The sequence below is a fragment of the Euwallacea similis genome, chromosome 10 (assembly GCF_039881205.1).
Source record: "Euwallacea similis isolate ESF13 chromosome 10, ESF131.1, whole genome shotgun sequence".
Classification (NCBI taxonomy): Eukaryota; Metazoa; Arthropoda; class Insecta; order Coleoptera; family Curculionidae; genus Euwallacea; species Euwallacea similis.
This window is the reverse complement of record NC_089618.1, coordinates 5,175,354-5,203,270: the sequence shown is the minus strand read 5'-3', so window position 1 is coordinate 5,203,270 and position 27,917 is coordinate 5,175,354. Positions and strand designations below refer to the sequence as shown.

Sequence of the window (27,917 nt, the reverse complement as noted above, 5' to 3'; positions counted from 1 at the left end):
TGTCCCTGGGAGATGAAACATCAGGGTCGAGGGGCTTGGGAAATCGATTGTTATTTTGTTTTTTTTTTGTAGCAAATTAATATGTCGATTATGGCCCATGAATACGACATTAAGAGCGTCCTCTTCGCCGACAATACCTGGTATATAATCTATAGCGGCGGCAATGACGGCTTGGTGAAGGCGTGGGACCGTCGGACATTGCAGGACAAGAAAACGAAGCCCGTGGGTCTTTTGGCTGGTAAGTGCCATTTTCCTTTAAGTCAAGGCTGATTTGAGTCTTCTTAGATTGTTTGGACGAAAGCACATATATCGAGTCAATAGGAAATGGCAGGCACCTTATCAGCAACAGCTAGAATCAGTTGATTAAGTTGTACGGGTATTTTCGAACCATGCTGCCGCCAATGAGCCGCTGAAAGCGGTGCGAAATCAGTCCTGAGACTACCGGTGGCAGAGTGTGCCAAAAGAAGGTATGTATATAATTAACTTTTAACCCATACCTTGTTATTGTATACGCTTCCCATTTATCTCTTTTTTTGATTAGTTTTATCGCTGAATAATTTATTGCGTTACATTAAAACCAGAAGGTTGAAGGTGATATGTCTGATGACCAACAGATGTTACGTGGTGTGAAAAACGTTAATTCGAGCGCAATTTTCGCCCGCAGAAACCACCGGCTAGCGCTTTACTTACATAGGCTGTAGTTTCGGAAGGGTTGTGACTAAGTTTTCGCACTTTTCCATGCGTGAAAAAAACGTCTTTTGTTTTAATTTTCATTCAGTACACGACGTGTGAACCTGCGATATCATCAAGCAGAGAAAGGGCCTGCGTGCGCGACGTGTCGTGGCATCCGGTCATGAATGAAATATTAAGCTCCTCCTCTTACCAAATTTTAATTTTCGTTTGTATATGCAGCAAATTGATTTGTCGAAGACCCATTCAACTATCAGGAGCTAAATATACGTATTCACACTTGCGCTCGTGATACGAAACGTGAAATTTTCAGTAATTTTTTAAGAGATAGGTGGTGTGCGAGTAGTATGTGAAATAATACAATGTTAAGTAATAAAAACGGCATTTTTTTTAATTAAACAAATATTGTGATTCATACATGTTTGCTTAAGAACTATCTGGAGGGGCCTTTGAAAAATAAGACCACCAATTCCCATTTTACGTTACGGTTGGGCGTTCATCTCGGACAAATAAGTAAATCGAAACAGCGTCATTTTTTTATCTCGCCAAAACTCGCATATAGTCTTTTTCGTTAGTCAGTTTTAAAAAGACAACAATGGATCCTAGATTTTTCCTAAGATGAATTTGAATTCTTTTGAATTCTCAGTCACCTGCATCACGCTTCACTCACTCCAGACACATTTAACAAGAACATATAGGGCGCTCGGCGGATACTCGGCTTCCTATCCGATAAATTTCTACTTTAGTCAAACAGCGCCGTATAAACGAACCCTTAAAAGTTTACAATCACATCAATTATTATCGTTTAGTCGCTATACACTACAGGTATGTATACGTAACAAATATTCTTGAGAATAATAGAAATCTGTACAGCTCCACGGTATTCCTTAAAGTTATACACATATTTATATAGCGTCTTACACGTCTAGGGCCTTTAGCAGTCCATCGGTTGCGATTGATAGCGACGAACTTGCTCGCAAAGGTGCATCAAAATGTGCTGTTCCGAGCAAGTGCGTGATTTCCTCGCCTTTTTGTCTCCTACAAACTATTGGCGCATCGATTTGCCGGGAGAAGTACTCAACCGCACTAGTTGGCGTATCAAAAAATTGGACCTTTCATGGCGAAATATTCCTCGAAAAATTTGTACTTGTGTGTGTATTTTTTGAAGAAAAATCCTTCGAAGTCGATCGAGCACTGCCCCCCTCCACCGCGCAGCGGGCGAAGTAGCTTCTTTCCCGGATTATCTCCGTGGCCTACGCGACGTCGCCATTCAGCAGTCTTTGAACTCTTTAATCTTCGTTGCTTGAGCATCGACCTGGGCACCTCTACCATTTCATCGTCCCCTTTTGGTCTTCTCTCTCTTTTCTTAAGTATGGCCCGCAATTCGCCTCGCTTACGCCGTGGTCCAGGGATCGCTTTCTTCGGCGATTGTCCACGTTGCCGTGCGGGTGAAATATTTCTCTTACTATCACTGGAAAATAAAGAGAATATTTGACTTTCTCAATGAACTGCGAAACATATTCAAAAATTCAAACATTCTTGATAAATGGCGAAAAAACCACATGAAAAAGTCAATCTTCTTAGTAAATGGTAAATTCGAGTGAACTCACCTTCTTCGAGCAAAGGCGGTGGGTCGGCGAATCCATTGCCTAGCCCTCGTTCGGGTGACCTCACGATGGGCGACAACAAGGGCGGCTCTGAGTCCAGGCTGGTCAGTCGTTGCCTCTTGACGAACTCTATCGAGTCTGTCGAATCCCGCTTCAGACTCATTCTGATTTCCGAGACCTGCAAAATCATCATTAAATCATTTAAACGCACACGTTCCACTCGGATCGCCAGATGTTTTTAGCAGCAACAGTGACCGAATCTGGCCGATGATGTGCAACATTTTCAAACCTTAATCAATTAGAAATTCTGCAGGAAACTTAACTTTTGCTCAGGATCCTGTCTTTATATCTCTATCAAATTTTGTCGCTGTCACTATCAAAAACATATTCGAAATGGGATTTTTTTATCAATTGGGTTCAACTTACAACGCTCCCCGGGCTGGAATTTGACACCGATGGAGGAAAATACTCAACAACACTTGTAGGCGTATCCAGCGGCTGCGGCCTTTCCTCCTCACTCTCCGCGGGCGGCAGATTCTGCATCAGCTCATTAATGGCCAGATCCAGGGTTTGAGGATCCTCCGTGGTGTCCACCCTTTCCGTTAGAGGACTCGGTGCAATGGTAGCTTTAGTCTTCCCTACCTTCACAAAAAGAGTCTCAGTGCAGTTTGAGAAAAAGCCTCATTAGAAGTAAACTGACAGACACTTCTTCCTGCTCCTCCTCCTCCTCCTCGTTAACCTCAACGATCTTGGCGCCCCCCGACGGCGAGTGTTGTAACTTGACCAGCGACTCATCTAATACACTGCTGTAAAGCCGCCTCATTTCGTTGAGGAAGTATTTGCCTTCCCTCTCGTCCACCAATACGTTGGTGCAGATAAACGACTCGACTACGCCCTTGTCGTCCACCTCCAGACGGCCAAAGGTGCGCAAGTAGACGAATTCCCCGTTGGTGCCTTTGAGCCGGTAGCAGGAACTGCCGAAAGTTTCCCCCTTGTCGTACACTAAATAAAGGAAGAGAGAGGAAAAACGTCGTTTTTGTTTTCTAATGAAACCTACTTTGCCTTAAGGCCATCATGGCGAAACGCACGTCGTCCTTGTGCATATAGTGGAAGGCGCTGTGGCCCTGTACCTCCTCAGTCATATAGCCGGCGATGAAAGAGATGCGCTGGTCGCACCACACTATCTTGCCGTCCAATAAATGGCGTGTCACATATTCCTCTCTGGGCCGATTCAACAGCTTCTCGGTCAGCGGTTTCGGGCGGCACAGTTTCGCGAAAAATACTAAAATCTGAGAAAAAAAAAGAAGAAATGTCCATCCTATTCGAAGACAAAAATAAATTGTATTTTATGATGAATCCTTTTTTTTTTTAACAAATGGCGAAGAAGTTTAAGTTTAATACACGGAAAAATAAGAAAAATCTTATTCGATAGATACTAAACAGCGAAGAAGAAAATAAAGAACATTGAATATGATTGGGATATGTTCGTTGTAGCCATTGGTGTATTATGCGTTGCAGGCTATAGCAGATTCAATTAATTAAAAGTCATTGTTGAGCGATTAATTGCCCGAAAACAATTCACGTGGTGTAATTTACGTCCAAAAATGGTTTTCACAACTTATTATGGTTCAATTTAATGGCAATTATAGCCGCAAAAAAACCCATCAAATTTTCGTTCGAAAACCAGGAAACTTACTTTAGGAGTTAGCGCCGAACTGTGGACGACGGCGGTCGACGTCGAGGGCGACATCTCTCCGCCTTCGTCGGAATCTTCGGGAACCAGGCTTTTGCTCACCCCCATCAGACGGATCACTTCGTATTGCGGAGCCTCGGATTTCGGCCCGGCTCTTCGCATTTTAACATTGAAATCCCGTTTCCAGTTTGTCAATATCTGGAACAAAACCCTCTCAGTATATTCTAGCTCGGGCATCTGGCAACGTTGTTGATTTTCACAAAAATGTCAAACGGGGTGACACGAAAACAAACGCTAAGCACGACGTGGCCACGATGCCGGATTAATTGAATATGGTTTCACGATTTTTGAAATTTCCGATTTTTATCCGGATGTTTCTGAAGAATAGAGGGGATATTGTCTTGATCTTAAAGCAGCATCTCGTTAAACCTCTCTGCATAGTAATCTCCAAAAATAAGATGAATCTCATCTGTGGGGTCCTAATTAAAATTTTTTAACGGTTTTTTTTAATCAAATCGCTCAGAATCGCCTCTGGAGACAAAAAATTATTTCACGCTGAGTTTTGGACGTTTAGATTTACACACTAAAAGTTTCCTACTTTCAATAACATTGCACTGAATGTGGCAACACTGCTTTTTTTCGCAAGACAGAATTTCTGGAAAACAATGCCACATCGCCGATTTGACACGCATGGAAGCCACGGTTATAAAACTGGAGAAGTCTTTATTGTACATTAAAAATTGAAGAAATTCCACTATAAAATCTCATAACTATGGTGAATCCCCGTCCTCATCAGCGGTGCTTTCAATGAGTCCCGGTCGGGGCACTAGATGCGTATATTTCCATCGCTCAGAGATGTTGTGTACATAACGCTTCGACACGCCGTTCAAGGAACAAAACGCCTTTTTGCACACCATGTATTTCTTATCATCCAATTTGACCTGGAAGTAAAAAGTTTTCCAATCTGAGTAACAAATTATAGCCTCAATACGTCAATGTCACTCGCTTCGTGATTTGCTCATTAGGGGGCCGGATTCACTATCAAACCCGACTTACCGAATAGGTACAAGCAACGGTTCTGCGGCTTCCGCCCCCTGTCTTCGGGCGTAACCTTTTCACTGATTTGGCTTCCATCAAACTGGATAAATATTCGAATTTGGTCTCGGCATCCGGCTGACCCTGGGCGAGTTCCAGAACGCGGTCTCTTTCTAGGTACGAGAACTGATTAAAACATCGCCATCTACAGTTGCAAGGTGACCCCAGACGTGGAGTACGGGGCGAGCTGGTAGATGGAGTGCGGGGTGAACTGGTAGATGGAGTGCGGGACGAGCTGGTAGATGGAGTGCGGGACGAGCTGGTAGATGGAGTGCGAGACGAGCTAGTTGATGGAGTGCGGGACGAGTTAGTAGATCGGCTGCGGGACGAGCTAGTAGATGGAGTGCGGGGTGAGTTGACAGGTGGCGTGCGTCTTGTTGACGAACTTCCCGAAGGAGAAGAACTTTCTGGGGTTCTTTCCGGAGTCCGATGAAACGATGGAATTTCTTGCAATATTATTATGTCATGTTGAAGTGCCACTTCCAAATCCGACAGTGGTGAAGATCGAAGATTCTCAGGATTGCTTTTTGGGACTATTCCTGAGATCGTTCCGGAGGCTTCTTCTTCTTTAAAACTAGATGATGGAAGGTTATGCTCCTCGTAAATCTCTGGAGATGAAAAACCTTTTGGAGGAGCGTCAACTGGTGATTGTAGTGGCGAAGATTTATAATCTTTCGGGGAATTTTCCGAGTCTTCTTTTGAGGTTCTTTCTTCTTTTTCCCAAGCTGATTGAATGCCATGCTCCTCTATTTTTAAGTCATCTTCCGGGAAGAGCTGTTGATAAATCTCTGAATGAGTCCTTAACGGTGACTGTGATGGTGAAGGCTCAGTATTCTCAAGAACATTTTCTGGGATTTCTTCTGATGCTTTTTTTGACGTTGTATCTTCTATAGCCCCAGGGAATGTAATTTCACGCAGCGTCATTTCTACATCATGTCCCATAATCAGCTGCTGGTAAATTTCCGAAGTTTCATGCACGTCCGCCTCCGGTTCTTGAAGCGCCTTCTTTTTCTTGCGTGGGACAACTTCGTCGTAGGTGAGGGTGGCCGGGGGCGCTTTTTGCTTGCGCCTTTTTCGTCTTACTGTTTCGCTAGTTCCCGGCCGGTCCCGCATGCATTTTTCCTGAATCTCCTCAGAATCCGACGACGATTCCATTCCTCTTCTTCATTAAACACTTTCGACGAACACAAACAGGCACAAACAACACTCGATAAATGCGAAAAATGCCACCTTTCAGGAGATAAGAATGTAAACACGTGAGGTGTTTTGGGTGTATACCAGGTGTTTCGCATAAGGATGTATTTTTCAAACTTACCTCTCCTTCTGAAGCGAGTTGGGAGCGTAACCGTTCATGATCTTCGGGTGCGACAATAGAACACAGGAACTGCCCCATAAGATCTATCTAAAAACATGCATTTCTTGTTATTCTAAATTTAAAATTTTTGATAATATTGGCGGAATTAAAGATTAAATGCTGATTTGGCAACATTGGCCAGTTCCTGATTAATTTTCTATCAGACTTAATTTTTTTAATTAAAAAGTGTTTCCCGTGTGCGGAATCGAACCTCGAATCATTCGAATAACAACTCGTGACCATATACATTGAGCTATTCTCAAAACATTTTGACATTATGGCGAATGGAATTGGGCGAGATTAGCCGCTCACTGACAGATGACGCCACATCGACAAAGGCATTTAACTATCAATTACGTCATTTCTGACGACAGGTCTGGATGAAGGGACTGAACGTACTTCCACAAAGTGACGATATTTTACATGTTGAGTCAAAACTTTTACTACATAATTTACTAAATTGTTCGTGGCGTGCCAAGAAATCAGGAATTTTCCAAACTCTATAAAACGATTGAATCGGATTATTTTCATTCGATTGCCCTCTTCTAACGTCGTCCCTGATTTCTGATCCATTAATAAATGGAAACAAAATTCGTTTCCGACCCAGTTGAAAAACTCATTAAAGAAATCCGTCAAAAGATTCTTAAAGAAGCAGTTAGCTTAACTGTTCGTTGATAGGTGGCTCTGCGTTAGTAAGGGCTGATCATTTTTTAGGAACAAAATGACGATCCAACGAGAATTTTCTAGGTAAAAATTAGTAGGTTCAGAAATTAAGTTATTCAGTTAGATGAAATTGGTGTAAGCACATGTGCGAAAACAGTGACGCGGAACGCTTTTTTTCAAATATATTTTTTCGATGCTTGAAGAATGATTTCCCTGTATTTATTGCTGAAGAGTTGTAGTCCAGAGTGATCTTGGATTTATTCACTTAAGTTGACAATTTTTGCATCTCGATTTCTCGAAAGCCAGAGGCGCACCAAACTGATTTTTAGATTCTGAAACGTTTCAATTTCTCACAAAATAAACGATTCTTTACGTATACAGGGTGGGTCAAAGGTCAGTACCATTTCCGAGACATTCCGTACACAGCCGACGGGCTGTTTTTGAAAATTGGGAAATGACGAAGCCGCCTATCAATAAAACATTATTCACCCCCTTTTGGGCGTCTTTTTTACTGGAAAGCAGGATATGCAGATCGCCGGTTTTTTTGTTACTCAACTGAATATTTCCATCACCAAATGTTCTCCTGAAACAATAATTAACATTTCCATTGCGCAACGGCCGCTTGTTTACGCACCGAACCGAAATGTCACATCCTTGCGGTCGGGATCGAAATAGATGCCCCTTCTCGAGTCGTCGATATTTCCGGCACACTTTTAAACAAATAGAGAGTGAAAGCTACTAACTTGAGCATACCCCAGCACCGATTCCACCCTGTAGGACACGAACACCACCTTCCCGTTGGGCATCACGATCAACATGAAACCGTCCATGTCGTCCGCGAGGAGGTCTTCCAACAGGTTCTGGTCCACGTAGCTGGGCAGTTTCAGGCCGCTGAATTGCTCCGATTTGCGCATGTTTACGCAAACTGAAATTAATGTATTAAGCGGACTTGCCCCTGGAATGGAAGGTATGGGATTTACACTGATATAGCCTCAGTTCATTCGCGGATAATCGGAGGATGCTGGTTTTGTCCTGGCGTTTCGCGCTTCTGTCGGACAAAGCCAGCAACTGGGCTAACTGATGTATGAAGCTGTTCAACTTATCCCGACGCTGCTTTTCCGCCCTGTTGCGCTGCTCCCGGGTGCTGAAAGGGAAAATGTTAAAATATCATCTGCACGTGAGTCGAGTTAAATTACACGTTAAACTCTCCGGTTAATTACTGAAGAGAAGTTTGACGAGTTTGGCTCAGAGGGGGGGAGGGGGGTGTGCACCGCGCTTGAGGCCACCGCCGCGCACGGAGCGGAGCCCCCCCCCCCTCGAAGCATTGTACGGCAAGTTAACCCCAAGTTATCTAACGGGTAACGTACTTTTGCTCTCTTCGCTTATGAGTTAAAATCGCATTACGATCGCAGTCTCTCCGTGGAAAACGAGCCTGCCTTATCATCGCGAATGTGAGCGATAAGAGAGCAAATGACCTAAGGTTAACAACAATGCAACTTGAAGGAGTGACGTAAGCCGCAATGAAACCGATATCGAAATAATGTCTACACGGCGGAATTTTTAATTTTCTCGCAAAAATAGATGCGCAGCCAACGAAAGCACACATATTGTCCCTTACAACATGGTTTTGTGACGCAACCAAAATTTGAATACATACACGAGCGGATTTCTACATAATAAACCCATATAGAAAGTCTTTTCACATAGGCACACAAATAACTATAATCAGGTTTTTCTTTATGAGGACTCTCCGGCGCTTTTATATGGCCACGTCACTCCCCTCTGTTTTTTTGCAACTGATATTATATCTAATGCATTGTTGCTCGCATCGAATTGTTAGAAAACAATTATGCGCTTTGCGTTTTCCATGTGCAAACGCGTGGGATTATTTTAAAGACGATGTACGAAGTCGAAGATATCGTATCTTTAGTCCTTCTGAAACAATGATGATGATGACGATTATGATTATGATGATGATGATGTCGATGATTATGATGATATGTGGAGGAAATTATTATGAACGCGGGAGGTACAGAGTCTGGGGGTTGTTTTCCTCTTTATACCCATGACAACCTGCCGGAATAAGTAGTGGAAATAATTCCGTTTACAAGCTTTCATTGAGCGCAATAATAGCAAGAGTTTTTGAGTAACAGATGCTCGCATTCACCATATTGTCAACAATTATTATAGGTGACGCCATGAGGTTTAGCGTCGAAACCTAATTAACGCTCCAATGTGGACAGGTACAGTGCGGGGGTAATTTTTGGTATTTCCACAAGGAATCAAAATTTCCATTAATAAGTCATACACCAACGAAGACAACGAAACCTGCAAACCTCACATGTGAACTAAATATGCAAAAAAAAATCGGAAGCAGCACTACGTTCACAGATTGAGCTAAGCTAGCTTAGTAGGCGCTTTCACCATATTGTCAACAATAATGCAAAAAAAAACACATGTCATCCGTTCATCAGGGACGAAGCTAATTACCCTAGGAATATGGCTGATTACGGTTTCTTGTTGGAGGGAAATTTTTCGCTTCAATTACAAGTTTTTCCATTGAACTGCCCGCATATTACATTTGCCGCTTTATGCAACGAGGACAATAAATTTAATTCTCTGCCACTCGATAATTATAAAGGCAGCCGTGCGCGCGATAAACACTCAGACATTATGGGCTAAAATAATGCGGTTGTTTTCGCCAAATTGCTGCTAATTACTACTTTGTCTTAACGTAGATATTACTCGGGAGAACGACACAAGGTGCATTTCCACGAAAATGTCGCATACAGGTGGTATGTCACCGCGATATCAGCTTTCGAGTAATCATTATTACTAAGCCATGCGCACAGTTGATATCGTACCTTAATAAATAAGTAACTCGCCCTCGCGTTATCCCTAAGGGCAAATTACATATATTTAATTATGTGTATAAACAATCATATGGAAATATTGAGAGATCCTCTCCTGCTCCTGGACTTCATTCTCCTCCGCCTCCTTTCAACTGTACCCAGGGCCGTCGTCGCCTGCAAGAGGGTGCAGCACTGCATTAACCCCGAGAGGTGCATCATCCCCGACGCTCTGCCATGGCCGTTGTCGTCGTCGTGGCACGTCGTCATGACGACGACGCTTAGCGTCCCTCCTGAAGGCAACGTTGCCCGACTTTTCCCCCGTCGCGTCCGTTTTCGATTTTCACGTAGGCGACTCGTAAAACGACTCATCACATCGAATCGCCAATTGTCACATTATTTTTAGGGTGGAAGAGGTTCTGGTGACTTGTTGCTGATGCCTGAGTTCGGTATCATCATCTATATTATGGGAACTTTCCTCAGCTTGTGTAAAGCTAAAAATACGAACTTACTTTGTTACCGAGAGCGTTCAACAAATCACTTTTGACACACGAGAGACTTCGAGCTATGTTGATCTTGGTGAAGTTTTGACGGCATTCTAAGTAAAAGTTTACGAGGGGCTATAAACGCCGGCTCTGCGCCCCCTATTTAGGTCACACATGAACCTGTTGATTTCCAGATTGGCGCGGAATTTAAGCGAGTTGTTAATTTCTTAAAATAAAAAACTTCACGTACGTCTGTGATCTCGGAGATGGCAACTTTTAGAAGTTAAATTTATTGCTTTCATATGCACGCCGCCTCTGCCTGATATACAGTGAAATTTTCGCGAATTTAAGGGTAATTTGTGCGAATGCACTCACCTGTAAAATAAATTTCCGGGAATTTTCACTGGATTTTAAGCTGACTTTACACGAATTTTCTCCCTATAAATTCCGTATTCGATCTAAGATTGTCTCTGAATTTCCCCTAAAGAAGACCCCAAAGTTACAGCGCAAACTGCGGTGATTTTATAAGAGAATTTTCGTGAGCTGAGGCTGACTTTTAGAGGGAAATTTTGCCGCCATTATCCGAAAGCGTTTTCGCGAATTTTTTTCGGTTTAAGACGGCCATTTGCGTGAATTTCCCGCTTCGAAATTTCGTCCTAATTCGTATTTACTTTTAACGCAAGTTCCCACGAATTAGTACTGAATTTGAAGCCGACTTTTCACGAATTTTCTCCATCCGAAAATCGGATTTTAATAATTCCGTAGTGAATTTTTACTATACGAAACGCGGTTATTATATCGTGATTATTAATTATCGAATCTCGTTTCCGAACCGAAGATCAAATCAAACAAAACGTCGCGTTTATACAGAGCTGCAGGATTAATACACGTGCCATTCAAGTCTTCTCGCGGCGGTGTTTATGTATTTCCACACGAAACAGGCGTAATTTCCCTGTTAATACCACTTTAGCGCTTTTTTGACCACAATTAAGGGGAAAGATCTCTTTAAAAGCACCGAAAATTGTCGCTTTCTCTCTCTCTCTCTCTCAACTCCTTCTTCGTTCGTCGAACGACATGACAAAGCCGCGATTGGTGCTTGTTTCAATTGACGTCAAATTTTGACAGTTGATCGTTTTGAAGTAAGCATGTTGTCGATGGCTTACTAAGGCAAACGTCGTTTATCAGCATTTGCACGACACTTCGCTCTGATCGACTGCAATTCACGCATGCATAACAGCTGGAATTGGGCAACAACGACAAATATGCATCTATCAAAATAAACTTTAAACGCCGCGTTGCCGTTTCCTTCATTTAGTTATCGGTTTAGCGAATTTTTAAGATTCCCGCCACGGAGCAGAAATGAATTTAAATCCAGCTGCTTTCAACGATGGCTGTTCTTGCCTTTCACCGATACACATAGTCGAAAATGCGTAAAAAATCACTGATTTATCGGATGTCAACGACCCGTGTCCGTGACTTTACGACACACTGTTTATTTCGGGCCATAGAAATTGGTGATTTCTTCTTTACGACCACTAATTTTTTCACCGCACCCAAATTTAAACTCATTAAAGTGCCGTTTAATTTCTAAATCAACTGAGTGTTGTTAATTATAAGAGATTCGCACCTTCAAACAATTCCTACATGGATTTATGGCAGATTTTAACGACATAGAAGTTCGTTTATTCCCATAAAATCCGCACTTACAACTCGATTATCGCCAGTTAAGTACACAGAGGGGCGCTATAGACAACTCGATTAAGCTTATCGCCGCAAAGGTCATGGATGGAGCAAAAAATGCACAATTTAATCATATGTAGTACATATCGCGGGAATGTTTCATCTGGCAACAGCGTTTGTATGCTTTATTTGTTGGCACATCATGACCTTCAACCGGGCTTTTAGCGCTGCCTGCCAGCTCCATATTAATAAATTTCAAGTAAATAACATTTATTAACAACTTTACCGATGTTGTTGTTGGGGTTTTGAGGCCCGACCATCAGGGGCTTAGCGACGCTGTTTTAATGTGTAAATAAGCTTTTAGAAGACGAGGGATGGGACGTTTTTGTGCAGAGCGATGCGAAGGGAAAACGGAGATTTTAAGCTCGGAAGAATAATAATGACAAATTAAGAACAACACTAAAATCAGGTTAGTTGGAAATATTCGAAAATTAACTTCACCATCGGGGTTCTTGGAGAAAGATAGCTGGAAGTTGGTTCTGGTATCGAGGTGTCTACTTTCAAAAATAAAGGAGTCGAAGAGACGCGAAAATGAACGTCACCATCGTTTTCCTTGGAAAAAAGTAGCTGAAAATGAGTACCTCGAGGGGTCTACTTTCAAAAATAAGGGAGTTGGAAAAAACCCACTTAGAAAACTTCGCAAATTTACTACTCACTTCCGACTAATTTTTTCAAAAAAAGGCGAACTAAATTTCACAATACCTCCAAAAAATAAATGTTGAAAAAACTAAATTTTTCTTAGTTTTAACCATAAACCCCTCGACATGGCACTCGTTTCCTACTACTTTTTCCTACGAAACCCAATGACAAGACCAATATTTAAATAACGCCAATCTGCTAGAAGAAAATTTTTATTTGTGCAATTTCATCAAACGCACAACATGCACTTCCTTCCTTATCTTCATGACTTATCTTGTGAATGTACTCATGCCTCTTCACTGACACGTGTAGATAATAATAATATCAAAAATCAGGTGAGTGCGGTGCTTTTCGATCTGAATTGAGCATCACGTCTCGACTAAGTGCTGCTTATCAGTCTGATGCACAACCCCGGGTCAAAGTTGCCACACTTTATTTGCTAATATTTATTTATACATAATACAATCCGATAACACGGTACAAAACCATCTCTTCCTGATGCTGTTTTCGAATCTTCTTTAACTAAATAACGCCCGGAGTGTCAAGGACAAGTGACTGGCCGTTACGCGCACCAGATCTAAGTCCACCACACTTTTATTCAAGTCGCCCTGAATTAGAACGCAATTATTTAACGCTCAAGTTTCTAGGTCGTGCCGTAGGTTCTCTCAATCGGCCCAGATCATCACGCAAGATAACATGAATGTAGTACGAATTATCTTAGGTTAGGGTTACCGGGAAGATCGGATTTAATCTTCCAAAGATAAGCAGAGGCAGCGTCATTTTTGTCCAATGACTAATACGACTAAATAGCGACTAAAACGATTTTTGCGCAATACACAAAGCAGGCAGCAGCAACATTCCTTATAACATTATCCGCACTATAAATAGTACCGACTTAAAACACTCCGACAACGAAAGGATGCAAATTATTCACGTTGTTGTTTACAACTAATTTACCGTGTAATATAGGTGATTTCCGGAGATTTGTCAGCAGATGGCGCTCCGCTTGTAACGTGCTCCACACATCAACAACCCGTTAACAGGTTTGTTTTTGACACGTGCCCATCAAAATGAAGTGCTTCAATGTGGAGAGAGTTCATTGGAATGAAGCGTAGAATTGGTGCACTATCGGAAAATTATGTCTGCTAATTCACTAGGAGAAACATAGATAAAGCACTGGAGCCATCTAGCGCTGAACACGATGCCGACAGTCGCAAAAACCATCTCTTATCGTTTACCATAATTTGCGATTATTGTTTACAGCCCGTATGTGGTTTTTTATATGATTTTGAGAGATTTCATTCAAATATATCCAGTTTCAGTTTCGACCAATTCAGGTGTAAGTTTGATTTACTGCTTGCTCCCTTTTGAGTCATGAATTTGACTGGATTTAAGAAGGTTAAAGTCATGTTTTATTCAGTTCTGGACCGGTCGCATTCAGTTCTTCACATCCGTACTTTCGGGTAAAAAAAATCCTTCCCTTTCAGAGTCTGCATCGAAATCGCGTTATTTCACTCGTTAGAAGTCTGTAAGACGTTGAACCAGTTTCGCCTAGTTCCACACCAGTTGCGATCAGTTATTTGCACCTGAATTTCATGGAATTCAGCAAGAAAATTTGCGGTTTTATACGTCCATTTTTGACCAGGAATTGGGCCAATTCCGATTGTTTCAGAGTCAATCAAGTTTCATAGCGTTTCAGACCGGTTATAGCCAGTTTCGTCCTTGCGAATTTATTGGTTAAGCGTTATCTGGGTTCTATGCAGTTTCATATCAGACTGGATGTAGTCAGGTAGGTGCATCTATTTCCTTGCATTTGAACAAGATATTATATAACTAGAGTTTATTGATCGCTGTTTAGTGCTACATTTGCAATGATTTTGGGGTCAAATTCCACTTGTCTGGATCAAATTTTAACCGCGTTTCATCCGGTTTTGTATTAAACTGGTCCCAAGCAGTCTCGTTGTACAGTACATCTGTTTCTTTGGAACGAGTTCTGACCGGTTGCGACCGATTTTGAGTTTCCGAAATTTTCAGTTCACTGACGCTTCAGTTTCTTTGCGATTTCGACGCAATGCAGTGGCGTAGATTTTTTTTCGGGAAAGTGCAAGAAATGCGCTAAAAAACGGGCAGCAGGATGTAACCTTTTAGGGAAAGTTTCCTTAATTTTGATTCAGATTTATCTGATCTAGTCGGGAAGAAGCGGGAGGTTTCGCAGCTCGACCTTGATGGCACTAGAATCAGCCATTTTTAATCTGGTGTTTGGCCAGGAATCAAATCTCATTGTTTAAGTTACCGCAAGACCTCCAAATTACTCCCAATTATTTTCAAAAAATCAGGGTGGTATTTGGCGATTTTTGTCAGAAAAACATTAGGGCTACAATTCGCACCTAAAATCAGCAATTTTTTGCACCTCTATTTTGCTCCCGACTTTTCCTTCACGGAATTTTCTCAAAAAAAATTTTGGAAATTTTCCTTATGTTACATTTTATTCCAGTTCTCTGCCCTCGAATCTTTAAGCCAACTCTGCCTTCGTTCTGGGTTCTGCCTTGTTCCACTTGGTAACCAACAGTGGCTTTCCTTTTACTTTTAGTGTTATCTAGAACCAACTGAAGTGCTGCTGCACCGTTAGATGGCGTGTTGAGTAAACAGTCAACGTGGCAACGTGGCAAATAATTAAATATATAAAAAAATCTACTGACGTTGTTTTCGACCAAATTGTACCTCAATAATAAATATTCGATTGTTTGATAATTATTTGTTAAAATGGTGATTAATATTCGATGTTTCGAGCGCCATGAAGGACGTCGGTTTTGTTTTTCGGACTTTCGAGATAATTTTTCGACCCTCCAGAAATGACCTAAAAAGTTCAAATTTATCGACCATAAACGATTTCAGCTTCTCCGAGTTATACATTTTTTAGCAGGGGCGTGGGTTATAGGCAAAGCACTTAACCTGACCCATTTTCTTCTATCGAGAAAAATTGCCCAACAAACAACCGACCTGTAGTTATCTCCGGCTTGGCGGTGACACTTTCGTACCTCGGTCGGGACGTAGAAAAGCTCCTTTCTTACGTCCTGATAATATGCGAAATCATGCGTAATATTATTTTTAGTTTTCACGACGATAACGAGCGTTATCTCGAGTGCGATACGATTTCGCAATTATCCGCATTTTCATAAATAACCCAAAGGACCCATCGACAAAAAAAAACAATCTGGCGAAACCGAGCCAATCGGTGACATTTCTACAGTGTCCGCGGAATGCACGGCCACTTTTATTAATAGTCTCCAATTAATGATGCGTAAAACTGACCAGAGGTCAGGCAGTTACCAAGTTCCGGACGATGATAGCGGATTAATGCGTTCAATATTGGATTTCTCTACGATTGGTACCTGCCACTGACCTATTAGGCCCGCAGTATCGGGCCTGGGTCCCCGGGAAAAATAGGTTGTTGTTGTTGTTGTTGGACCGGCCGTTGGCCACCTCGTGCATGGCCGCCACCCTTCTCTGGTGCTCGTCTATCGGCGCGGAGAACCCCGTGGAGCCCTGGCGTACCATCGCGTATTCCTGGTACTGCTGGTACTGGTGGTATGGCTGGCCATTGGGAACGTACCCGTTGGACACGTACCCGTTCGGCACGTAGCCGGACACCCCGACTCCGTTGGTCATGTTCGCGTATCCGTCCTTAGTTTCACCCGGGCCGCCCTGGACACCATTCACCATGGTGGGGGGGCAGTACCGACGCCGTTCGCGTTGTACGACCCAGTGGCCGATACTCCGATAGGAACTAACCCGCGCGGGGAGATGCCTCACATCGGTTCACTAATGATAATAAATAATATTTTAAGGGCAAATGAATGCGTTACAACACTGGAGCACCGCCACGGTTCAACCTGTACTGAATTGCGCGGCTGCCGCAGGAATGAGGAGTGCATAAAGCGCAGATCGGGCGGCGTTGCCGCGTGGCGCAGCGTCGCCGCCGAGACGCCAGGACACTGGATGCACTTTGCGAGGCAGCTGCAGGAGCACGGCAACGCGGCGAGCGACATGACAAATGACACTATCATTAGTTTGTTCCCTACCTAGTTTAAGCAGACTCACAAACGATTTCTAGAAATATTCATAAGTTTTTTTTAAATTTACGGCTATTTTCTTATTTGAATGCAAATGTCCAAGGAGAAATTTGGTTGATTTGCATCTAGGCGAAAACATTCACTGGGCAGCGGACAATAAATCCTTTTGATGGACCAAACATGTCAAGCGGTCTTACGGAGCTTTAGGTTTTAGAGGGGGAGGCACACTTGCAGGGGCAACAAACATCTCTTTAATTTCGACGAAAGGCGAGAACAAATCGCTCGCTGCCCGTAAATGCGGCCCAAAGGGAACCACCTTGGTACATCGAGAACCGCGAGCAAAAGTGAAACGCTCCGAAATACTCCCGTCTCTCTCGCAGAAGACACGCGAAAGAATGGGACGGCGTCCGATCCTCGAAGGCTCCTCGAAGGGCTAGTTGATGCGTATGCCGTGTCGTGCTATGAAAAATCGGAGGTGGCACGGAAATCGACGGTTTTGCCACTTCAAAATCAAGGCCACAGCAGTCATCTAATTCCTACGCATATCGCACCACAGTGCATACCAGCATTCCACTTCACAATTACACAAATTCGATTTACAAAACCCTCAAAAAACCCTCAAATATTCCCAAATTTCGAAACTAAAAGCTCTGACGTTTCGCTCACAAAAAACAATGAAAATTGCACGGCCAAATGGCCAACTCCTGCCCAAATTCAATACGTGGGTCATGTGTTACGTGACCGGTTAAGGACATCGCCGAGATGCCAATTTTCCTTTCTCGTATATTAAAGCGCATTTCTCAATTTTCCGCGAATCTCCAGGTGCTTTACGTATAATTTACCTCGTTCCTAGCCCTTGAAAATGCCGCTACGTGAAATCTGATGTTAATATCGCCGAGGGGATAATAATTAGGTGCTTAAGTTCGCCCTTGACACCGCGCTGAAACCCTTACACGTAGCGAATCTGGATATTACGGGGACCGTATGACACAGCACCCCATTGACCCTCTCGCGTCTAATAAGATCATCCCTAAATTAAATTAAACGCTGGCATTTCGCCGGGAAACTTTAATTTCGTCCCGATAATCGAAAGACCTACGTACGACGTTAGGGTTGTTTAGAAGGCGCAATTTAAGCTTAAATTGCTATATCTGAAAATTTTATGTTACAGCCTGAAAAAGGAGCTATATAGGAAAGAGTTTTTTTTTTCGCTTTTCCGCGGCCCTTCGGGCCTTGGAGAGAATCAATAAGGGACAAGTATTAAAAATAGGTTTTAGTTCGACACGTGTCCTCGATAGGGCTGCATTGTATGAATTCGTAATGCGACGATTATGTATAGGAAATGACTTCTAGGACGGAATAAATAAATAAATGGACAATAATAACAATAAAGCGAACTCCCAGTGACCTCACAACTCTCGATCTCCTCATAGATATATTAATGACAAGGATCTTTGTGATGTCATAACTTTCTCCATTAATTGAGGAAGCATTCCAACCTCAGTTACTAACAAAAAAAATTGAAAAACGCGTGTGGCCGAATGGCTCACACATTTTACCGTCACTACTGTCACGTCTCGTGAGCCACCGATGAAGTCACTGAGATGCCAATTTAGATTAACAATGAACTTCTGGAGTTCGTCAGTTTTTCGTAGCAATCACTTTTGTAGGAAAATTTGGAATCATAAAAAAGTACTTCACGTCCAATTTGTACGTAGTTCATGCCAGTTTTCGAAGATAAAATTGAGCGAAATTGACAATTTCGGTAATCTCTGTTCAAATACGATTAACTCACCTCATGCATGTCGCACTGCTGACCTGATTGAGCAGGTCCCTGCCGGTCGAGTGATAGATTTCGGGCATGACGCCCCCCGGGCATTCGCCCTTACCGGACCTGCAACAACAAAAGATTCATTGAGTTCAAGGGGCTACCGACCTTGTGCAAAAAAATTCCCACGTCAAAGGAGGTGAACAAACCGCGTTTTGGGAGTGCGAGAACGCCTCTGACGATATATTTAACGAGGCCACCAACAAAGGAGCGACCGGCGGCATGCCCGGATATCACGCCTAACCCCAAACGGTTTGACATAGGTTAGGTAGGACAAGCCTGTTGCCGAACCCATTCGATTTTGACGCTATGATGCGGAACCTCTCCCGTGTACATCTGTATGTGACGGAAGTATTACGCTTCGGTCAGAAAATTTCTCCATGAATTTCTGAGATATCCACTTTTTGAAAACTGTCAAAAGGCAGGGAAGTTTTTTTTAAAAAATGCTCTCAGAGCTGTCTAGTGACAAGTAGCTGAAAGAAAAAAATAGGGTCGTCAGAGATTTGCGTTGTGGGGCAATTGCATGGAACCCGGTGCATTCATTATGCAGTTTTACGTTGATAGCCCCCGAGCTTTGGATTCGATCGTTTTTCCGCTGGAAAACCGCCAATTTTCACTCGACGTATTATTATTTCAATTGACGTTGTGCATGTTCGTCCTTGATATACGTGTTCCCGTTCTAAGTTTGAACCAATCGATCTTTACGTGAAAGAATTATGATGAATTTTCTTCGTTACTCCCATTTCATTTACACGTAAAAGTGAAAACTAGATTCAAAACATACTTTAAAATGTTGTAAAGCGCTTAGCAGCTTAAACTATCACTGCCATCTGTCGATAGGTGTCATTGTTACCTGGCAAAAACGTCACCGCAAGTGTCAAAATGACGTACAGGTGATGCCAATTTAGCTCCAATCTTTCTAGGGGTGAAAATCGTGCAATTACATATACCGAACTGACGCAATTAGGTGGGATGTTTTTCTCCGAGATTTAATGCATCTCTGAACTCGTATTATTGCAATTAATTGCCCAAATTCGGAAAAAAAATAGCGTAATTGCCGGCAGCTAGTTGGATGGGCAAATAACAAGTCTAAAGTGCAAATCTATTAGCTCGTTTAATAAGACGTCACTGCAACTGCATTAAATCGGTTGCCAAGTAGTCAATCGGATTACGACGAATACAAATCTCAAATGTGTAGTCACCATTCGGGCTTACCCTGATGTTTGCCATTTTTTTACGGTTGTTTACCACAACTTAACTAATTAACTTAAGCACCGTGATTCTGCGGTTTTGCCCTATGTTTACCAAGCAAACCATGCAGTTGGTGTGGTTCTGCACCCCGAACTGTGCTGTTGCAAATGACAAATTTGTTGCTTCATGCATCGTTAAAGCGTAATAACACGTTAGAGACCCCGTCAGGTTTTTTCTATTTCTATCAAACGGTCTAAACGACTAATTGGTCAGAGACGATTGTCGCTTTAAGTGGGATTAAGTCGCAGCGCCATCTCTTGGCGAGTAGCCAAATGTTTATGGCCATGGCAGTGATAGTTGGCTTGAAAAACAAAATTATCTCTGCTGTTGTTTAGCAACAAAACATGGAGTTTTGGCACAGTTAGTTTAAAGCTTGAAAAAAAAATAGCGATGCAATGTTAATTAATCCGAAAAAATAGATGATACGCTTATGACTTTCGATGGAGATTGTGGCTTCTACACAGAAACCGGAACTGACGATTTTCTAGTTGACTAATTAGAATGCGCGGGCGTGTCAGAGGGGAATTTAAAGGGGATCTTTTGACGCTTTCGTTATCTCCCAAAAAGGCCTTCGTACATCTCTTACTTTCTATGGAGGTTATTATTACAGGGTTGCTAATTGGACGGCCAAAACACTTTAAAACTTCTATCAAAAATGTATCAGATTCCCATAACTATAAGCTCTTGTTGAACATACAGTGTCGTTTCGGGCAGAAACTGCTAGCGCCATCTATTGACACATGGTCAAAAGACAGTGCTACATCAAACCAAAATCCCTCAGCGACGCAAAAAAAAGGGGGGGAGTAGTTTTCGCGTAGCTAAAAAGGATTTCTAGAGTGGAAAAAAAAGATGATACGCCTTTGATTTCGGTGGAAGATCTTTTCTATTAAATCGTGATCTGCAGGTACAGATACCACCAAATTGACAATTGAAAAATTAAAAAACAGGGGTGTGTAAGAAGGAGATTAAAGAAAAGTCTTTGACAGTTCCAGCCGATCAAATAACCCGCTTAAAAAGGGCTTGATACAGCACTGACTTTGAATAAGAATTATTAACACATACAATAAATCATTTCTTGACCAGTTGCCAAAAGTCATTTCTAATTAAAACAAATTGCCTGCAGTGTAAATTAAATAAAGGGAGTTTTGGCAACACCAATATGGAACGAGAAAACAGGGGCACGAAGGAGGGGGGGCCTCAAAAGCAATCTTTGACGCTCCCAACGACTGAATCTGGTGCTCCCCAGTGGCCCTCGAGGGGAACCGAATTTGTTGACACACACGTACTCCTCCTTACGAGCATTTTTGACCCACAACAGGCTTCACTGCAAAGTGGATTATACCGTACATGCTCGTACGTAAAATCGTAAGTATCTTATTGACTTTGTAATGACAAAATGAAAATAAGCGCGCGTTCGTCGTAACCGCAGGTCATATGAAAGTCAATGTGGAATATTCTCATCATTCATATGCTCGTATCGCATCGGCATAATGTTGCATCAACCGAAAACAACAATAATGTGTATTTTCATTACACATAACCCGTACAGAAGGCCATCATCGCCGATAATGATATCGTCCAATTAGGCCTGCTGTTTACTGTGGAAACTCGAGGGTAACCTCCTCAAAGTTCCATCATCAATTAGCGTGCACTTTGCCCGGCTGCCGCCACTGGTTTTATCTATCTACCAACTATCGCATTTACCTTGAGATACGCTTATTACGGCATTCGAGCAAACACAACAATGACTATAGAACTCGTTTTCGGCTAATAGCGAGTTACGGTTGCGATAGGACATGGCGCCTCGCAAAACAATGGAATAGAGGGTTAATTCTGGAGCAGTTCCAATTTACCTAATGCGGACTATTTCCAGTTCAATTTTCCCCCATCATCTGACAAAACCCGAAATCAAGACTGGCAGACGAAAATACTATAATTCCGCTAACTACCCACGTCTCCATCAGAGTATTTTGGGATCATCATCATCATCGGGGAGTTTCTAATTTTTTCCGGTCGACAAACAACTTACGCACGCCGATTCTTAACGAGATATGAATGAATTCGTCAACCCCCCGCTAGGGGGCGCTCCGCGGGGGGTGGACTCGTGGCCAAAGTAGTCGGATTTGCAACGGACCAAGATTAAGAAAATACTGTAATAATTCGAATAATATTATTTATTTCCTGTTTTCTAAGGTCAGGCTAGATGACTGCATGAAAGCGTCGTAAACAGTTTCGAGTGGATTAATGTGGATGACAATCTGGCTAATTTCTCAGCGCAAACAAAATAATAAAAATTACTGCGCATCAATATTTCGATTTAAGTAGGCTCCCGATAACTTTAAAATGTACTTCTCTGTACTGTACTGTACTGTACTGTGTATATTTTCAATTGTTTTACCGGCAACTACGCCTCTGGGTTCCGTGTTGTTCCTTGGAGTAAGCGGGAACTTCCTCGCCGCTGCGGCACCTATTGGCCGGTACACGCATTGATGTTTCTGTGACGTAGTCACGCTACTTAAAAAATCTCCTCTATGCAAAACCAGTGGTGTATCGAACGCTTTGAGAGGGACGAATCAGCTGAATGCTGGGCTAAGAGACCCCTTTCAAATGCCCCTCTTCCACGACCCTGTTGTTTCCGTATTAACTAGTTAGTAATTTGCCAGTGCCTCTCCCTATCTTGCAGGAGCCAATTTACTAAGGATCTTCCGTCAAAATCACTGATGCATCAGAGTCTTTTTCGTGCGGTATCAAGGCTTGTTAAACGAGATCCTCAAATATTTGTATTAAAACCTGCTCCTTCGCCCCTGTCCTTCAATTAGGCAGAAATCTATCTATGCAATTGACGCCACTGGCAACTTCAAAAATTCAAAGCCAAACGCTATTGAAGAAAAATCAAAGTCAGAATGCAGAGGCGTCCGTCCCTAAAAGGGCTTAGAGTCGACATAAATGATATTGAAGCATTGAGCGCTTTAAGAAAATTCCAGGGCTCAATTGAACGTTACACTTTTATGTTTATATATAAATTATTACAAAACAATAATACAAATTTTACCTACGAAAAGTTGTGTTGCGGCACTATTGCACAAAATTCAGTGGCGTACTGATGCCTCTTAAATTTAATAAACTTACTTCCTTGTGCCACTTGATAAATCCGTGCGTATTTTAACGAGCAAATGTTGTCCCGCCTCTGGCAACATCCCGCTAACTAAACGCACACAGAACTCTTTTTGCATGGCCTCATTAGCCCTTCACATATACCTTTTTTTACCACCTCCAATGACGTAGGGGAAATGTTAAAGTTCGCGCAAATTATGGCCCAATGCATGGACATTTTACCCCCGAATGAGGGTGCCCCTTACAGGTTGAAACGCCGCCTCTGTTGCCGGGAAAACAAACACCGTCTGGATCTGGAGGCGCGACATTGGGCAAAGTGCCAACAGGGGGCCAGTATGGATTTCCCATAAAGCCTTGGGGTGGCGGAACCCCTCACACATAACTTTCCCCCCATTTGGACCTAGGCAACAAAAAGTTAAGAGGACTCTGCCATTCCCGAACGCCCGGGATAGGTTAGGTCGGGTCAAGGTCAGATCATTCGGCATCCTCACCCCCGTCCCGGGGGCGAGGGGCCTTTGGAGGGAAACGTTTCTGACGCGATTTACAGCTACCTACATACAATACAACGCTGACTGATGTCCGAATGGAAAACCACCAGCTCTAAGTTCATGTATCTATAATTCGGCACAGTGGCTCGATAAGGTCAAGGGCTCGATTAAGGGAGGGATCATGCGTCTGACACCTACTCCTCCTGGAGGTCGCCGGGGGGTCCAGACAGCCCCACGAGCTCTGGGGGAGGACTTGAACGAGGGTTTAGTTCGGCATGGCCATAGACACAAACCTTCATTAGAATGTTTTGTCGTTTCAAAGAATCGGCGGCTTAAAGCGGAACAATGCAATTGCGCAAATTGCCCTAATTGCACTTAATTGCGAGCTTGCCATACGCATTGAAATGACGTTTCGATGTTTCCTTCCAATTATGCAATCGAAAGGGAAAATGCTGTTATTGCCAGATATAATTGGGGAATCGATGGGAACGTGAATCTCTGGGGGACCCAACGAAAAAAAAAAAAATCGATATATCCTATAAACAATAATTAAAATCCCGCCGAAAGCGATAATTACGGCAACGTTGCCGACAAAACTAATTATAATGGACGTCATGGCGTATTTCTCCTGTCATGATTGAGGACACCAACGGCATTGAAAGAGATATTGCCTACTTTGATGTGCTCACAATACCCGTAATAACCAACGTTACTCACTTAGCAATATTCAAAATTATGCAATTAAAAAAACATGTTTTTGCCGTACTTCCCCGACCAAGTCCAATGTTACAGTGTTGTCAAGCCAGTACTATCCTTATTGGCGTAGGGAAATCCTTCTGAAGTTTCATTCAAACCTTCACCATTTTTGGGAAGCATCAAAAAACTTCGTAAACGGCGATGCCAAATTGGCTCTGGTGTCCGCGATTATCCGAAAAATGTAAAAATTGGTCAAAATTTTCGTTTCAAGATATCTCAAAAGTTGACGAAAGAGAGGAAGAGAGATGAACACATATTGAACGTTAAGGCCTTTCCAATGACTTATCGCACATGTATGAAGAAACGGGAAAATTACATAAGAAAATAGGGAATTTCATCTAAAAAAATGTCAAAATCAGCGGTAGCGACCCACTCATGGCCGTGCTGCAAATTCTGTCGATTGCAAGATTGCAACTTTTTACAGGAAGTAGCAGGACATAGGAAAACCAGGAAATAATTAGAAAAACATATCTTAAGACCCTTTATTAGTACAGTTAAAGTTAAAGCAAAACTGATGTCACATGTCTGTTTTAACTTGTCAAGTCGAATTTGAAAGATATAAAAAATATCAAAAATTTTGACACAACGACAAACTGATTGATGCAGATCTTGGAAAGAAGAGACAGGAATGTGAGGTCTGTTAGCCAAAGAATCTGTAAGAGTAGAAAATCAAATTCGATACGATGGCAACGACTTCAGAAAACTTATGACGGAACGCACAGAGTTTTTGGACAAAATCTACATTGAAATTAACGTGCTCTGCCACTGTGTGATATCCCAAGCAATTACATCAAATTTCCCGAAGCGTGGCCCACACGAATCCAACTGAAATCCAAAAGCAAAACAAATATTGTGGACAAATTGGTGGGCACTGAAAGATATTAGAACAATGGCACAGAACTATGACCAAAGCAGAGAAACAGTAAAATATCAAAACCTTGGTAACTTTATCAGTGATATAGGTTGCATGAACACAAAGCAATGAACTAATAATAGCAAAACTGTATCCATTGAGGCATCTATCATGTAAAATCAATGGTTATATATATGGAAATCTTGACAGGACATTAAGCTCACCCCTAAGTAACTTTAGCGGGAGGGTAATTGCTAATCATGGCTCCATGGAACTTGTCTGCCAGGAATTTCACTATTATGAGCTAGATTATTGTAATGTGGGCAAATTCAGCGAAAGATGCTGCATATTCTCAGAAATTCCCTCTCGTTAAATTTAGCAGCTCCTCAATAATTTAGCCCTAACCCATATTAGTCTGATGGAATGTTTCCTTTGAGATATTAGAATGATAAATTCTCAATTTTCAATTCTTCATTACAACTCTTTTGTCACAAACCCAAAACTCAGCTGACAGACCGTCAGGATCAAGGACCTCATTAGGCCTACTTATTATTGGCTACGTTTAGGTAAACGCACAAAAATCGATTATTACTTAACAGGGGTTGACACAAGAACAACCCTGCCCCTTGAGGCTTCAATTATCCTTTTTATAATCTTTACTGAAAAAAACTAGTAAAACCCGAAAATTTGCAGGCAAATAACTGAACCGGGGTCATGGTGTGGGCTCCTCATGCCGAAACCTATTGTACAGTGTCCGACCTCGGATTTTTGGCCAGATGTTGACCAAGGTTATTACCCAAACATCATCGTAAAAGGGGGCGACTTACCAGGCAACGATGGGCGCTGTAGGTGCTCTGTTGGCGCACTGTAGGAACCCTCGTGGGGCTCAGTATTCTTTACTGTTTATGGAAAACGTTTCTGCAAGGGACACTGGAAACAAACACACAACCTCAACTGACGCAGCAGCACCAGCAGCAGGATGTCGGGACGCGTCGCAGATGGTGAAATTTCGGGGGAAAAGACCCGATTTTACGACCTATGGATCGCGCATTGCTTACGGTAGGTCCGGGATGGCTTTTCGCGTTGGCAAACTTAAATTGTTGAGCAAGAATTTGTTTAAAAAGCGGACGCCGCACCTATTTCTGGAACTGCAGGAAATATGGTATTTTTTTACGTAATGACAGATGGGTGTGGCGCCACACGGCGGCTTATAATCGAACCTGCAGAACTTCCGCGGCGAAAACCGGATTTCTGCACTAGCGGCCACATACCTTGGAGAACTACTCCAGAGGGGGCGCCACAGGAGACTTATTCAAAATTATTTCAAATATCTTGTAAGCGGGAAATTAAAAAACATCGACATAAAAACAGTTTTCCGCAAAATTTTCAATCAACGCGAATTTTCACAATTTTTGACAATAAATTAATAGACTTGCACGTTTCTAATGCGTGCTGAGGCCAAGTAAAAAGGGTCACGTTTCACTGGTTTCACAGTAAAACTTCTTCTGTGCATTTTTAGCGAATTTCCAAGCAGTTAATTATTGCATCTCGTTCGCAAAGTCCTTGAGAGGTCTAACCTGCATTTAGAATGTAAGTTTGTTTAAGGCGAACCCAATAATGACACGGTATGGTTATTTTTTTCTATTACCCCAGCAATGGGTGGTTGTGTGCGTTTCGATACCGGGAACTAAAGCAGCTGAAGCTAATTAGTATTCGTTAATCAGGGGGACAAATCATCGTGGACATCTGCATGTTAATGAGACATCAAAACAAAGGGGGAAAAGGCGTAATCGGAATTGTACGGTTGAGCGAGCTTTCTGGGCGAAAAAAATCGATCAATCCGAATATCGATAGTTAGTGAGGCGTATCTTATCAGATATCCGGGTTAAAAACTGTTGCTCAGACAACAGGACTGAAATAAAACACCTAAAAATGAAAGAGAAATTATCGTTCGCATAGTATACACCTAATTAAGAACGTAAACAGTGGAGCAAATATTGCTACTATTACGTTAACAGATAGAGGATTTCATCACCTGAGCCATAGTATGCAAATTTTTGGGTGTACACACGATCCAATGAATGAAATTTTACTACATGTTTTACTACATGTTTTACTACAGTTTGTAGTATATGGCGCTGTTTAAACAATATTGTTGTGAACAATGTCTATTTAATCGTATACGCCACGAATAAAGAAGACTGACGACGAGGTATTGCAACATACCTCGCTGGAATTGCAACATTATTATTTCGTTTTTCAAATCAATTAAAGAAGTTTTTTTTTCAGGTAATTGCACTCGATTATTGTTTGGGATTTTTAATTATAATTCTTAATCTCATGCTATCAAAACCGGATTTATATTGTGGCAAATATGAGCGTGTGTACGAAAAGAATATAACTTCTTGTTTGCTTGATGCGTCAATGCAATCTAAACGGACATACGTACGTACGCATTCGCTTGTACAAACTGGAATATTTTCCGCAAATCACGAGGAAAAATAAACATGATCATATGTAGGTGTCTTGCAGTCATAAAAAACGGCTGCAGAACTGGGAGAAATGGCCCGAGAGGATCGAATGTTTAACAGTGGATGAAAAATACGTACTCGAAACTTGACTGCGGTATCGATTTGCTTCGAAGAAAGTAACCGAAACTGAGTACCGCATCGAGGGGTTACCTGAAAAAAATAAGGGGGTTGGAGGATTTACAATTTCTCCAATTTTTCCAAGCTGAGT

The 27,917-nt window shown here is 42.2% G+C and overlaps 2 protein-coding genes across 4 annotated transcripts; both read right to left on the bottom strand.

The window, feature by feature from the left end:
• Window positions 1-1,060: 1,060 nt before the first annotated feature.
• LOC136411279 (basic helix-loop-helix ARNT-like protein 1) lies at window positions 1,061-26,342 on the bottom strand. 3 transcript variants are annotated; one of them, XM_066393773.1, is made up of 11 exons: window positions 26,006-26,342; window positions 18,684-18,782; window positions 8,083-8,246; window positions 7,846-8,027; window positions 6,401-6,487; window positions 3,994-4,188; window positions 3,355-3,586; window positions 2,998-3,299; window positions 2,724-2,939; window positions 2,301-2,475; window positions 1,061-2,161 (listed from the first exon to the last, which is right to left on the bottom strand). In XM_066393773.1, exons 2-11 carry the CDS (start codon window positions 18,749-18,751, stop codon window positions 2,016-2,018), a joined length of 1,767 nt encoding a protein of 588 aa, XP_066249870.1. In that variant the 5' UTR covers window positions 18,752-18,782; window positions 26,006-26,342; the 3' UTR covers window positions 1,061-2,015. The 3 variants fall into 3 exon arrangements, with proteins under 3 accessions (XP_066249870.1, XP_066249871.1, XP_066249869.1); XM_066393774.1 differs by lacking the exon at window positions 26,006-26,342 and adding an exon at window positions 19,932-19,952; XM_066393772.1 differs by lacking the exons at window positions 18,684-18,782; window positions 26,006-26,342 and adding an exon at window positions 16,219-16,703.
• On the bottom strand, window positions 4,206-6,394 carry LOC136411285 (histone H3.v1-like). The gene is made up of 2 exons (XM_066393784.1): window positions 5,047-6,394; window positions 4,206-4,931 (listed from the first exon to the last, which is right to left on the bottom strand). Exons 1-2 carry the CDS (start codon window positions 6,238-6,240, stop codon window positions 4,761-4,763), a joined length of 1,365 nt encoding a protein of 454 aa, XP_066249881.1. The 5' UTR covers window positions 6,241-6,394; the 3' UTR covers window positions 4,206-4,760.
• Window positions 26,343-27,917: the final 1,575 nt, after the last annotated feature.